General features: G+C 53.8%; 5 protein-coding genes across 5 annotated transcripts; 2 read left to right on the top strand and 3 right to left on the bottom strand.

Annotated features, from left to right (window-relative positions):
* Positions 1-1,020: 1,020 nt before the first annotated feature.
* LAESUDRAFT_813088 (uncharacterized protein) lies at positions 1,021-1,969 on the top strand (the record flags this gene model as incomplete). The annotated part of the gene is made up of 2 exons (XM_040914457.1): positions 1,021-1,415; positions 1,468-1,969. The coding sequence occupies 2 exons, from the start codon at positions 1,024-1,026 to the stop codon at positions 1,967-1,969; spliced, it is 894 nt and encodes a 297-aa protein (XP_040763567.1).
* Positions 1,970-2,081: 112 nt separating this feature from the next.
* LAESUDRAFT_654928 (PCI-domain-containing protein) lies at positions 2,082-3,877 on the bottom strand (the record flags this gene model as incomplete). Its single annotated transcript, XM_040904518.1, has 8 exons — positions 2,082-2,378; positions 2,431-2,572; positions 2,622-2,734; positions 2,787-2,924; positions 2,977-3,330; positions 3,381-3,626; positions 3,680-3,739; positions 3,797-3,877. 8 exons carry the CDS (start codon positions 3,875-3,877, stop codon positions 2,082-2,084), a joined length of 1,431 nt encoding a protein of 476 aa, XP_040763566.1.
* A 228-nt stretch (positions 3,878-4,105) lies between these two features.
* On the bottom strand, positions 4,106-7,170 carry LAESUDRAFT_201781 (uncharacterized protein). Its single transcript, XM_040901561.1, has 3 exons — positions 6,868-7,170; positions 6,313-6,814; positions 4,106-6,256 (listed from the first exon to the last, which is right to left on the bottom strand). Exons 2-3 carry the CDS (start codon positions 6,727-6,729, stop codon positions 4,217-4,219), a joined length of 2,457 nt encoding a protein of 818 aa, XP_040763565.1. The 5' UTR covers positions 6,730-6,814; positions 6,868-7,170; the 3' UTR covers positions 4,106-4,216.
* A 220-nt stretch (positions 7,171-7,390) lies between these two features.
* On the bottom strand, positions 7,391-9,296 carry LAESUDRAFT_701135 (uncharacterized protein; the record flags this gene model as incomplete). Its single annotated transcript, XM_040906440.1, has 2 exons — positions 7,391-9,129; positions 9,188-9,296. 2 exons carry the CDS (start codon positions 9,294-9,296, stop codon positions 7,391-7,393), a joined length of 1,848 nt encoding a protein of 615 aa, XP_040763564.1.
* Positions 9,297-9,433: 137 nt separating this feature from the next.
* LAESUDRAFT_750263 (uncharacterized protein) lies at positions 9,434-12,644 on the top strand. The gene is made up of 2 exons (XM_040911599.1): positions 9,434-10,899; positions 10,951-12,644. The coding sequence occupies exons 1-2, from the start codon at positions 9,472-9,474 to the stop codon at positions 12,277-12,279; spliced, it is 2,757 nt and encodes a 918-aa protein (XP_040763563.1). The 5' UTR covers positions 9,434-9,471; the 3' UTR covers positions 12,280-12,644.
* The last annotated feature ends 870 nt before the right edge of the window (positions 12,645-13,514 follow it).

The following is a 13,514-nucleotide window of genomic DNA, read 5'->3' as shown; positions in this document are numbered from 1 at the left end:
CGAGCACTGCGGCTGATCCTGAGCCGGCGTGTCCACACACGTGCGGGACAAGTCTATAGAAAATAGCATATCATGAGGGCAAGAATCGAGACGCTGCCGCCGACGGCAACTCGCGCGGATTCGCTGCTTGAAGAGGGAGACTGGATATAAGCAACCTCAGTCACCATGGCGCGCTTGGCATAGCCAGGCGCACATTTGAGGTCTTCACGTCTTGCAAGGCCTTTCATACGATCCCGTTCAGTCACCACATCCAACATGATCTTCAGTCCGCGAGTCCCGGCTCAGACGACATTCTACCCCTCACCTCACACAATCTTCACAACACAATACGACGAGCCTGTGAGCACGTACTTGATGGACCTACATGGAACCACTGCTCACCTTATCTTAGGATACTAGAGGGTGCGCTCCCACTGAAGCAAGTGGCGGAACGCAATGTTCCTGGCCGACTTACGGCTATGAGGAACTCCCGAAGAACAATTGAGCTCACAGCGCGTCAAACCCTCACCAGTTCCTGTTCCATTGCGGTATGTGGTTATGCCGGGATGATAGCAGCTCGGCATTCTGACATTTGTACTATCAGCGAATGTTGATGTACTCATTATGGTTGTCCCAGCAGTAGATTATATGAGTTTAATGAGATTATAGTTACAGTTCAGTAGCCGTGGTTATGACCAATGCAGTCACTCTAATCGGGTCGATACATACTGTCGAGGATTGAGAGGAGGAACCATGGTCGAGGACCAAATTCTGGTGAGGTGGGGTGTCAAACCGGTATGCCGAACTGCGATGTGCAGAGCAAAGAGTGAGCAAGAAAGCAGAGAAGTAGGCAACGCCTGCAAGTCTCAAGAGAATGAGTTAGAAAGGTGGGTATTATAGGGTGAGCAGAAATGTGTAGGAGAACGGGTGAGAGCCAAGCGCGACGCGTCACAGTCACGCAATAACTATTGACGTGTGTTTGCCGTCGGTGGCTGCTTCGCGAGAGCGATCCGTGAACTTTCCTGGCCTCCGCTCAGAGTGACGATGTCCAGGCGTGTTGCAAGCCAAGTCCACAAACAGGCTTCGCGTCTACTCCGCAAGGGCTACCTCAAACAAGAGCCAGCATGGTATCAAGCTGTTCTTGATCATCCACCACTGCCTCTTCCACCAAAAGCTCCTCCAGAACGGTCCAGTTACGACCTCCCGACGGCAGAGTCCCCCCGACCCACCTCTCATTCTCTATCTCATAAGAACCGACCTCTGCCCATATATTACCTCGAGGATGAAATTCGGCGCCAATTCTTCCAGGACCATCCTTTCGAGGCCTTTCGCCCGCGCACCCTTGTAGAAGGCGCAGCGATAGAGGACGAACATCCAATCAGGGGAATAAGCTGGACCAGGCTACGGCAGCGAGGGAGGAACCCCACGCCGGAAGAGTATGTAGCTGTTGACCTTGTCTTCAAACGTGCTCTGACGGCGTGCACGCAGTGCTATCCGTTTTGCATTGAATCTCCACTTTTACCAGGAGGTGGCCTTGACGGAAGCCTATTCGACCGCGGTAGCCCAATTTCGTGCCTTGCGCTCAGAGCAGGAAGTTGCGAAGAAGATTGCACTTCTTGAAGCCGAGTATATGGGCATCCGACTCGGGCCCACCGTGGTCGACATCACATTTGACAAAGAGGAGCAGGCTCTGAACTCTTGGACAGAACGGCAAGAGGTGAATGTGGGACAGAGCACTTCAAAGAAGCGGTGGAAGGCGATTATGGAGAGGGAGGGTCCTCCTCCATCGTGGACGAGGGGACAGGAGTACGTTCGGTTGTGGCAAGAAGGAATACGGCCGACCTACGCTCCTCTGGTTACGGAACGGAAGATCACGCCAGCCGGGATCGTCGGAGTAACGACAGAGAAGCCAGCAAACAAGCCATTGCTGACCGAGGCAGAAATCAAGCGGAAAGCAGCGGATTATATGAAAATACGACCAGCTCTCTAATGTGCATCCCCGACAAACGTAATCATCTTTTGCATATTATTTCGAGTAGAAGGGAACCAGACATACAGGGTGAATTTGGGGAATGTCCGTCGTAGAGTCTACATGCGTATACTCATGCCTTTGCTGCCCTCGACTGTGCCGCTTGCGCTGCGTTCACGCCCATCCATGTCTTCTCTACCAATCCGAGTAGTCGTTGCATATCCGAGCTCCAGTCGTTCATGACATCCTCCGCGCTCTTGCTGCTCCGGAAGTTCACAATGCCAGTTGGACGGTCAACGCGCGCCCATACCGTGCCAGAGACGACCAGTCGGCAGAGCGTCTCCTCCGCTTGCTGTTGTGTGAGATCGAGCAACTCCGTTAGGCGTAGCAGAGTTATTCGAGTGTAATATTGAGCGACAATTCGGATGTTCTGGGATAACAGTTGGGCGACGGAGCAATGAAGCTGTAAAACTACGGCTCACATGCTCGATAACTCGCGTGTGCAAGTCTTCCCACAGCTTATCACTGCTGAAAACGCTAGTCTGTCGTAGCAGAGGCCCGTACATCTCCTCGATACCTGGCCACCTCATGAGCTCCGGAGTCGTGAAGCAGTTGACAAGAGCACTGATTAAACGTCAATGAATGCGCACTGCAAGAAAATCAAGAGACAAACCGTTGCAGCTCCAGCTTTTCGAGTGCGGGGTCCTTTGATAGACGGTGCAACATATCGGACTGCTCGTTGTCGTGCGGCGCTAGCACCACATAGTAGATGATATGCTCCAGAGCCTGCAGGGTAATGAGATGAGGACTGCAACGTCGTTAGTCAATGGGTACTCACTGCACGCCCACGTCCCGTCACATCCTCTTTGATATTGGGGGTCTCCCATATCTTGTAATAGTACTTCGCAGCATCGAGGTAAGCATCATGTTTGAGTGCGTATTGGATCATCATATCATAATATTTCAGCTTCAGGTCCTAGGATGACAGGTAAGCCTGCGACAGGTTCGCGCATATTCCGGTAACATACCTCGTTCTCCTTTTCTGTCAAGAAAGACTCGTTGACTTTCCTGCCTCCTACGCGAACCTTAACCCATTCCGCCTCGCCACCGCCAATGGAATCCTTCAATCCCTCCTGGCCAACCTCCGCGTCCTTCACCAGTGCTAGAGCAATCAGCAATCGCATCTGCTCGAGAATGAACTCTGTTTTCTCTCTTCGCTCCATGGACGAGTACGTTTCGACTTGCAGATCGGAAAGCAGATCAGAGGCTGTTTGAAGGCAGACTTTCGCAGGCGGTGAACCGAGCCTGGGCGACTTCGCGAGCGATTCATGATGATGCGTTAGCTGGAGTGTGACGCGCGCGCGCGGCGTCTCCAAGAAGATCTACGCAAACTATTATGTTCGCCGTCGTGCACGTCTGATATGGGGCGTACCTTGCCCTCCGTGACGTTTCTCAACGTTTCAATCAATTCCAGCCACTTTTCATCTCCTTCGCGTTCCCGGATCTCGCTCAGCCATCCCATAGCTTGCTCCACCATAGCTTGGATGGAAACTTTGAGCTGACCATGTTTCTTGCTGAGATTCAAGATGCTGGAGTTGAGAAGGGCATAATCTCGGGCTTGATAGCAAAGTTCACAGATCTCCTTCACAAGCCTTGTAGTAGAGGCCGCATCAGAAGCCTGATTAACATCAGCACGAAGGTACAACGCATCTGCATTGCAAAGACACGAACATTTCTTGCATGCTTTTCTAATGCAAACAACTTGTCCAGAGCATCTTGCAGCTTGCCAGCCTATCTTGACATGCTATGGTCACTGCCATAGTTGTAAACTCATGTCTCGAAACGCACCTCCGCTAGCGATCTTGTTTCTGGGAAGAGCTCATCAACCTCCTTAGTATAATCTTTTTCCTGTTTCCTGGGCTCAGCCATGTTATATTGCGAGGCAGAGGCTGGGAAGATGAGTAGACTCGCAGTGCGGATGGTCGTGTCGATGGACTGACGCGTCGCGCTTACGTCCGTACCCAGGTTGCCTTTTCGGGCGATGGAGTGTTTACGGTGCACGTGATCTGACGATTCGATCTCCGCGACATGTCGCGCTTGTGGCTGCGGACTGACCTGGAGATCGAGACTGGGATCAGGCCTTTTGTGACTGATAGCGTCAGCAGAAATAGCATGTTCAACCGCATACGCATAGTCATAAACAGTGTCCTACGATAGTCCGAGCAAGATACGTGAACGTAAGTATAAAGCAAATAATAAGATGAAGGATCATAGACCGACGTGAAAGACGTCCATAGATTGCGAAAAATCCTCCGATGTTCCGCTCGCCCTCTTTTCCAACTCGGTCTCCTCCGAGTCCGATGGCTCTCCTGACAAGTGCTCGACGTCTGAGTCGACCGTGCTTTCAGAGTCTTCTCGTGATGACCCCGAAGGCATGAGAGAGAAAACATAGTTGAAAGGGAATTTGTAGATTTGAGCGACACGGTAACTCAACGATCGCAAGCTTGTCGCCGGCAGCTGGAGATATGAGAACATCGAGGAGGTCATCTCATATTCGTCAATTGATGAGCCATCGTCGTCATAATCGTTTGACATTTCGTCGGTTGCAGGGCATGCATCCACCGCTTGTTCCACGAGCGTTGGGACAAAAAGGATTCCAGTATCGACAAGCACAGGGGTGGCGTCAACGGACACTGACGTCCTTTGTGGGCTGATTTGTACCGAACAATCGACCATCTTGACCGTGGCTTGTACCTCGCCGTCGACGACCTCAGGGCACGCCAGCATGCCCTGCTCCATGGTGGAGACGATCGCGTCAACTCCTTTCTCTGCCGTTTCAGGAGGTACGTATACTTGAGGCTGCGGCTGTTGCTTCCTCTCCATCAAACGGACTTTCTGTAAATGCGGCAGGAATTCGGATACTTTCTGCCATGCGACCGCATTCGCCTCGACGACGCCGGCGCGGTTCTTTTCGTGGAACCACTTTAAGCTATCCAGACGTGGAGCAAGGTGGCTCAAGAGGATGGATGTCTGCAAAGGATCCTTGATCCAGGAGTTGCCAACCTGAAGCCGGAGGAGCGACCGTGAAGATGAGGACCGTGATTCGTAAATCTCTTCCAGTCCGTCAAGTGCGTTGACGACTACCGCGAGAGTATGTAATCGGCGGCAATTACGAGTCAGGGGCGCAAGGCCACTCAGTGTCAGGGGAGGCGCACCCAAGGTTGGAGGGAAGCGTGCGAGCGGACAGAGCCGTAGGGTCTCCAACGAGGGACACATCCTGGACAGATGCGCCACATCCTCGTCCAGGAAGACAACTGACTCAGGCAAATCAATGTCAAGACGGTGTAAGACAGGAAGCGATGACAGATGGACGAGTGGCAAGTGGTACAGAGGTGCATCCCCTCCTCTGGAGGTTGAGCGCACCAGTTCTGAGAACCGCGCCGCGGGGGTTGGACCAACGCGGAGGGCCTGTAGGGTAAACGAGAATTGATCACATATCAATGCACACACGTCCTGCCAATCATCCGAGTCCGGTGGGTCGTCTATAGCAAGTTCAAGGTGGACGAGCGGGCTCGTAAGATGCTTCAAAAAGGCCGAGATATTCGAGGCTTCACCAGACAGCTGCAGGTGGGATAGTTGTGCGAACGCGCCGCGAAGTGAACCATCGCGCGTGAGGCGCATTGCCGATTTGCGGATTTTGGTGAAATCCAGCTCGTCGCTTGAGGCCACACCGCTATCTGTCCCTCCAACTGAAGTGGGCGTCGAAAAGCCGGAGTCGACGCTGATCTCGTCGAAGAACCCCTCAACAGCGGTTGTGGTGCGATTGTTGAGGTCGATATGGAAGCTACGCAAACGCGGTAGGGATGCAGCCCACCTCCCAATGCGCGCAGATACGGCGCCAGGAGCAGCAATGGAGACTCTCTCGAGTGCAACGTTGTGTTCGAAGATATCCGTAAAGTTGTCCGGTAGGTTGGTATGCAGGGTGAATGCGAAGGAGGTGAGACCAGTGTGGGACGCAATCTCGACTAAGAGATCGTGAAGCTTCGGATGCTTCGTACCCACTTCCATCGTCAAATTCTGAAGCTCAGGTCCCAAGAAGAGCCTGCAGCGCTCCAAGCCTGCGGAAGTCTCAGACTTCCATGTCAATGAGGTAAGATTCGGAAGTATCCATGTCCTTGGACGGAGTTCGTCCAAGATAGGGAAGATCGACGGGGAGATAGCCCCGGAAGGCTCTACGTACGAGATGCTGCGAACGCGTTCGCCATATGCTAAAAGCTTGGCCCAGTCATCTGGCTCCGGGTTTTTCGTCTGTGGATTCTGCAGATGAGTATTGTATGAGGGCAGGTATCGATGAAGATACATACCAGACCAAGGCCCGGTCGACGAGCACGTTTGAGAAGCGTGTGAGGGAAAAGGCCAAGAAGCGGCGTGAGCGAGTCGAGGTCACGCCACAAGACGTTCAATGCAGGCTCCTTGATAGCCTTGCATGTGCGCGCCAGGCGCGAAAGTGAGCGCCGCCCACCGGGGCTGTCAAGCACAGCCACGAGCAGCTTGTTCAGTGTGTCAGGATCACGGAGAATTATTGGAGACATGGTTTGTTGATAAACAGAGTAGGGGCGGTGGCGTGCGTTCGAACGTTGATTGGGTTGGACGCGCGAGGAGATGGAAGTGGTCGATTTGCGCGAGCGCAGGCTTGGAAGGCGCGAACGGATTGGCGGTAGCACGGACGAGATACGCTCTGCGAGTGAAGAATGTCGCGAGAGGCTTGGAGGAGAAGACATGGCGTTTGCAGGGCTGAATGAGTACTTATGCACGATGCAGCGCGTGGAACGTCAGGTTGGGGTCCGAAATGCTGCAGGTTGGTGGCTGTTCGGTGGATGGAATCAGCGGACTGTTAATGAGATTAGATGTGGACCTACGTCAACTAATATGCGCAAGGCGAAGGGAATAACGGTACAACGATGTGCACAGCTACTTGAGGAACGTTTCGAACGTACCTCGGAGTAACCTGGCGAGAACTTAATATTAAGATCCATAACGACATTGAAGGCACGTTGTGAAAGGCTGTGAAGAGCGGCAATATACAGTCTGCATGCTGCACCAGCGAGGTCTCAGTCCTTGGGCCTGCGCCGTAAGAAGCCGCACGACACGATGGCCGCCCATTACTTTACACGTGCCGCGCGTTAGTTCCGGACCACGCTCACTACGCACCTCGAGATTCTCACTGCTGACAGAAGAATATTGGTATGTCCAATAGCATCTTTGGTATGCTCCTCGTAACGAGGTACATGCTTTAATATATGCCCTGCAGTGGTAATAACGTGCGATATATATTAGCGTCCTGGTGATGAACCGATGACACATGGCTGAAGAACGTACGATCCTTCCGGTCCCCCTTGAAAGCCAAAATAAGGCCCAGAATCTCACTACCCGGAGCGAATGCTAAAGCTCTGCTACCTCCCAAGGCACCGGCTCTCCTTCCCAGTCCTCTTCTTCCTCATCCACTCCGTCAAAGCCATCACTTATCTCTCCTACCTCCCAAATCTCTCCCCTTTTGACATCATAGTGTGTCTCTCTCCGACCGTACAACAGTCCGTTTACTAGACGCTGCTCTTCCTGAACGCTGTCCCTTCGAGGAGACAAGGCGAGTATGCGCCTGAGTTCATCGGGTAAGCGCACCTCCGTCTTCCCTGCCTCTACATCCAGGCTGTCTAATGGTGGGGAGTCAGGTGGATGTACTGGCTGTGCAGGCCATTGGAACTCCGGATCGTCCAATTCGTCCACAAAAGCGGCAGAGGGCAGTCTATGCGATGATCGTGCACGCTCTACGACCTTCACGTGTTTGTCCTCTTCCGTACTATCATCGTCGCTCTCCTCGCCACCTACTTGCTCAAGTAGTTTCGCCTTCTTTCGGCTAAATGCGGCCGCTGCTTTCCCTTTGCCCTTATCTTTGGCATTGCCCAAAAATGATTGCGATGAAGATTCGGCAGGAGGCGGAGACGGAGGGACCAAGGGGATACGTTGGGAATTGCTGTCGTCATTGACATTTGAAGTCCCAATGTAAGCTTCAGGTTCATTGCCGGGATGTCGGCGCTTCACCGCTGGGGACATCCTATCATCTAAGGTAGTCTTACCGTTGGACGTCGCGGACGGCTTCCCTTTTGCCGTCGGCCTTCCTATGGATGGAACATCGGACCAGAGATCGTCCTTTCCTGGTAGTACAGCCCTGGGAATGCCAGTCTTCGCTGCTTCATTCAACCGCCTTGGTTGGTGAGTGTCCGTGGTCTTGGCTGCCATGAATCCGTTTCTAGACGTCATGCGACCATTCCGACTGCTACTAGTGGCCCAAAAATTCTCCTCGTCCTCCGGTGACGACGGTGAGAGAGCCTGGGAAGGAGACCGTCTAACGCCGAATAGGTGGAGCTTGCTAATCGTACATTTATTGCGTGAGAGTGAGCGAGTGCGAGGCTGCCTCGAGGTATTCTGCGGACTTGGCAGAACCTCATCAAAGAGCACGCAAAAAGCCTTGTCTCCAGGCGGCGGTTTCATGGGCGTAGCTTCCAGGGAAGTCTCTTCGGCATCCTCGGCGGACTGATCGGGGATGTCAATTTCGTCTTCGTCGCTGTCAAGCAATGTACTGGAGAATTTCAATGCACTCTGAGAGCCGACTCGTACACGCTTCTCCTTGACAGGTGATGGCGAGACCGGCTCACCGCGAAGGCGCTTGCGGGCCCGAGTAACCGCAGATTTAACAGAGGGAGTATGCGGGTCAGCGGGCGGAGGCTGCCTCGGCTGAGTAAGTTCAATCAGGGGAAATGGATCCGGCGAAGGCGAGCGCTGGGGGGCTGAGATTTTGGTCTTCGTATGTGCTTTCGGTTTCGTTGGAGTTGCAAACGGATCTGGACGTGGGGGATACTGTGCCAAATCCGGTGGCCCATTAGTCAAGAGGACGTGTTCATTGAGGTATTTATACTTCTTCTTGACAGGAGAGAAGGGATTAGACGTCTGAAGCGGAGGATCGACTCTGACCGCGCGAGCTTTGGGAAGCAACGAAGATGTTGATGCATGGATCGCCTGACGCGACTGCGACCCCGAAGGTATCTCATGACGCGAGGAAGACGATTGAGTGCCGTTGGATGAGGATGACTTGGATAGAGACTTGTAGAGCTTGTACTTGGCCGCTGCGATGGCGTCAAAAGTGAGGCTCGGAGAAGACTGGAGACAGACTGGAGAGAGTACCTATGTCTGGCCTGTCTTTGATCTCCTGGATGGTGGGGTCGCGCGTATATTTGCTCCTAAATTCGCGCTCCCAAGCCTTGATTTCTGCGCGGAGAGAGGCGAGGTCCATGGCAGAGTGGGAAGAGAGGTGGCAGGAGGTGGCCCGTCCGAGACGCGTTATTGACGGAGCACGTGGCCGTTTCCTGAATTGGCGTGGCGAGGCATTGTGATGCACGGGCGCCTGATGGACAATATCTGCCTTCTCGTCTCTCGCTTCCTTGCCACGCCTCTCGCCCGTCCCAGCCATGGCATACCGAGGGCCCATGCTCGCTGTACATCATTATGAGGATGGCCTTCACAACGACCCGAACATGCTGGATGCAGACATCCTTGAATTCGTAGGCGATGACCACATCCACGACCTCCACTCGTTCGTAGCGCGGCCTTCTTCACGCGGTTCCGCATCGTCGCCGCCCCCTCCATATACGCCCATGTCTTGGTCATCTAGTCCCCTGCCTACGCCTGCGTTTTCTGCGCATCATTCCTTCACGATTCCCGCACCACTAATGGCTCAGCAGGAACGCCCCGTTCCACAGAGTATGCTCGACGATCCTGCCTTTTCACCCGATCCACGCCGCAATCCTCATTTCGTCATGACTACGACCGAGGAGATACGTGCTGCATTTGCCGCTCCTTCCAAACCGCCTCATGTACATGTCGCTGACGCGACCAACGCGTGGAAATCACAGCCGTTACCGTTCTCACAGGTCCCGCGAATGCTCCAGCCTGGTTTTAGTGATTCGTCCCACCTGTCCGTACAGCATCCTCGAGCACAATCTGCGCCTTATGTTCCTTTTACCCCACGCGTAATTTCTCGAGATGTGGTCCCTTCTGTATCGAGAGCGAGCACGCACACCATCTCTGCCAGTTCTGTCTTTCCTCTTCACACCGTGTGGCAGCCGCCCGCTACGTATCGCACATCTAGTATCTATTCCGATTCGATCGACGGTATTGAGCCCTTCCTTGTTCAGCGCACGCCCGAAACGTCTTCGCCTTCGTCTACATCGTCGTCCCCACGTGGGTCCCCCCTTTCAGTGGCTTCAAAGACTGCCCTCCCTCCCGCAGCACCAGTCAACGATGAGTACAAAATATCTCATCTTCCTCCACCGCCTGCTGTCTCTGTCGTCCCGCCACCGCGTAGCTCGTCTCTTGCCCATGCTTATCCGAGCCGATCTGCCCAAGCGCCTTTGCCCAATCCGGTCGCAATCGCGTCCGAACCCATACCAACTCGGCCCGAACCTCCTCTGCATAACGAATCTTCACCTGAACTCCACAGCCGCGCCATTCCTGCGTCTCAACGCCTTGCGCGTTCCGCCACAGTACCTGCGCCCCCAGCGCCCCCCGTAAATGCATCTTCTCAGGCTCCGAGTCGCAGTCAATCGCATACCACGCCTCGTGAACAGCAACGAGGACGGAGCAGAGACGTGCAGCCTGTACAGAACGTCCCGCGCAATCGCAGCCGGCGACCGAGCGTGAGCGCTCCACGCGACCTTGACCGTATCGACGAGCTCGATGAGACCGATCCGCGAGGCTTGGCTTGGCATCATGAAAGCCCGTATGAGGCGATTGCGCGCTCAGTCGGCCGACAGAAGGATGGTTCGGGAATGATAGGTGTGGGGACTGCGAACGAAAATGGCACCCAGCGTAAGCATGACAGAAGCAGAGAAAGGACGGTACGTTTTATGTTGCAAGTCGCGAGATTGAGACTTATAAGTTGGTGGCAGCTGCCTATCCCTCAACCTTCCGCAAACCATTTCAGTGTTGAACCTGGGCAGATTTTCCCTACTGGTGCGCTGTTTCAGGCAGCGCAGGCTCCATATGTACCACCGCAAGCGACGTCGTCCTACCCTCCGTTGTCAACTCCATATAACGAGATTTCATCTCAAACCGCTACTTCTCGCCTGAATCCACAGAATGAGTCTGTCTACGCTTCTGTGGCGCCATCTCCCCCGCCCGTTTCGCAGGGCGTTAGTGCACATGGGGCGCATCACCTAGGCAAGACTCAGTCTCGACCTGTCCCAACCACTGAAGAGCAGCCGCCTACCTCCACGTCACAAATTTCAACTCGTCGGTCTCCTCGCCGCGTGCCAGTACCTGTGGACACCGTCAGCCTGGAGCCCAATGCTGAAACTCCTAGTCAGCCTCTGATGCAGCAGCGTCCTTCTCAGCGACCGCATGTCAGGTTTGAGTCTCCCACGAGGCCGCAGGTTAAGCCTCCCTTGAATCAGGGCTCCGTTGACGAGGGGTATAACGCGGGTGCGGGTGCGCAACAGCCTTCTGCTGATACATCCAGTGTGCCATTCCCTGTACAGCAGCCTTCGCGGGTACCCGTTCATACTGCACAGCCACCCGTTGGTCAGCCGCAAGTGCATTCCAACTATCCTGGGTCGAATGAATCATCCTCGACGAGCACGAATGCCGATCTTATTTCTCAGGCGGCAGGCTTTCAACGGCCTGATATACAGCTTCCGCCACGTCGTCCACCACCCAGTTGGCAGATGCAGTCATCGTTGCCTCCTAGTCACCTGCCCAAGCAGCTTGTCATGCCTGCACCGTTGCAGCCATTGGAAGAGCAGCGAAAGGCTGGTCTGGCTCAACAGCAGCAGGACCAGTTTGTCATAGCTCCATATATGGGCAGGACTGCACGATCTGACGAGGGTCACGGTGGACGAACCGATGTCCATGTCCATTCAGGCAAACATGTACTCCACCACTCCGTGTCTCACACAGGTTACTACGATCCGGCGTCGACGCGTGCGAGGAAGGTTGTTCAGGGTCGCGCAGAAGCGATACCCATGACTGGACCGAATGTCCTGCACAAGCGGACGGCGAACAATGTACCCGCTCCTGAGCCACCGGCATCAACCGCAACCACTGCGATGTTCGCCGCTCGGGTCGTCGACACTCGTGATGGAGGTGGGAAAGCGAAGGCCGAGAAAGTCGCGTCGGCGTTGTGGCCTCGAGACCGATGCAAGGACGAGAACGACCACGACCGTGGAGAGAAGAAACATGGGAGGAAGTTGAGCAAACTGGGCAGGAAATTAACGAAATGAAGAGAACCGTACTGAAGAACTCGGACAGCCTTGACTAGTGCAGGCGGTCGCCCTCGAAGAAATCAGCCGAACGCTCGTAAAGTTATACCGATGGTGCATTTTGCATCAACTGACTCAAAACGTTTCTATCTCTACACTTATTAGCTATGTCCCGTTTTGTATTCCCTTTGGTTCTTGCTTAGGACCTGCTTTCACGATGGAATTTTGTAGACTGCAACTGTACTCTTCGTGTAACTGATCTGTCTCTGTTGTATCCAGATGATTCCGTGCTCTCAAAGTACCCTAATTTTGCACACATCACGAGTTAATGTATCCGTTATTTACGGCTGTGTCTACTCAAGATTTCATTGGGATTCATTTTTTCTTCAGGTCGTATTGCGAGATCGGCGAACATCCCGCATACATCGCCCCATACCGGCACCATCGTGACTGCGTGGCGGGTGGCCAGCAGCTCCGAGAGCGGGAATTGAAATAACGTGGCAAGTTACTACTCGAGAAGTGCCGCCCTTGGCGGCAGATCCCTTGCTCGCCTTAGATGCCGTGTAACAAGTGCATAAGGTGTAGTAAATGTTAACTGGTGTCTTACCTTTGAGAAAAAATTGCCTCCATTGCATTTGCTAGTGACAGAGAACGGTAAGCCACCCTGAGCAAATACTGCCAAACAGTGGAAAGCGTTCGGCGTTCATTTCGAGGCTGAGAGCCTTGCTCTGGCGAGCAAGGGACATCAGCGCGAAGGGATCCACGGTACCTCGAGCAAATGCACTCGTCTTCGAGAGAGCACGTTCATTACATGCGAGCATGTGGACGTCGACGTTGCCGACGCCATGGCAGGACGCAAGAACGTGCAGAAACACGCGGAAAGCCCATATCGTGCTTTACCAAGAACATATACGAAGTTGAGATAACGCCCTATTAGACAACTCTTCGGTCACTGCACATGCACAGCAGTACACAGTGCGTCGATAAGTCGTTTGTCTCCGGTGCATCAAAACTTAAGCAGATCGTCGCGACGTGCAATGGCTTGCAGCAGTGCCGGAGCTCTAGCTATAGTCGGAAGCGATGTGGAAATAGTTGCTTCCCTTCCAAGCTAAGCGAGCATATGCAGTGTGCTTGGGCCAATCAAAACCCACATAATAGAACGTTCTATCTCAATGCCTTATTCCCAGCGTGATGTGCCATTAGAGGAACCCCGGAGCAGCGTTGCTGTTACATGTCCATGATGCGCTCTTGATGGG

This window comes from Laetiporus sulphureus, assembly GCF_001632365.1.
Source record: "Laetiporus sulphureus 93-53 unplaced genomic scaffold LAESUscaffold_23, whole genome shotgun sequence".
Classification (NCBI taxonomy): Eukaryota; Fungi; Basidiomycota; class Agaricomycetes; order Polyporales; family Laetiporaceae; genus Laetiporus; species Laetiporus sulphureus.
This window is presented reverse-complemented; position numbering and strand designations above follow the sequence as displayed.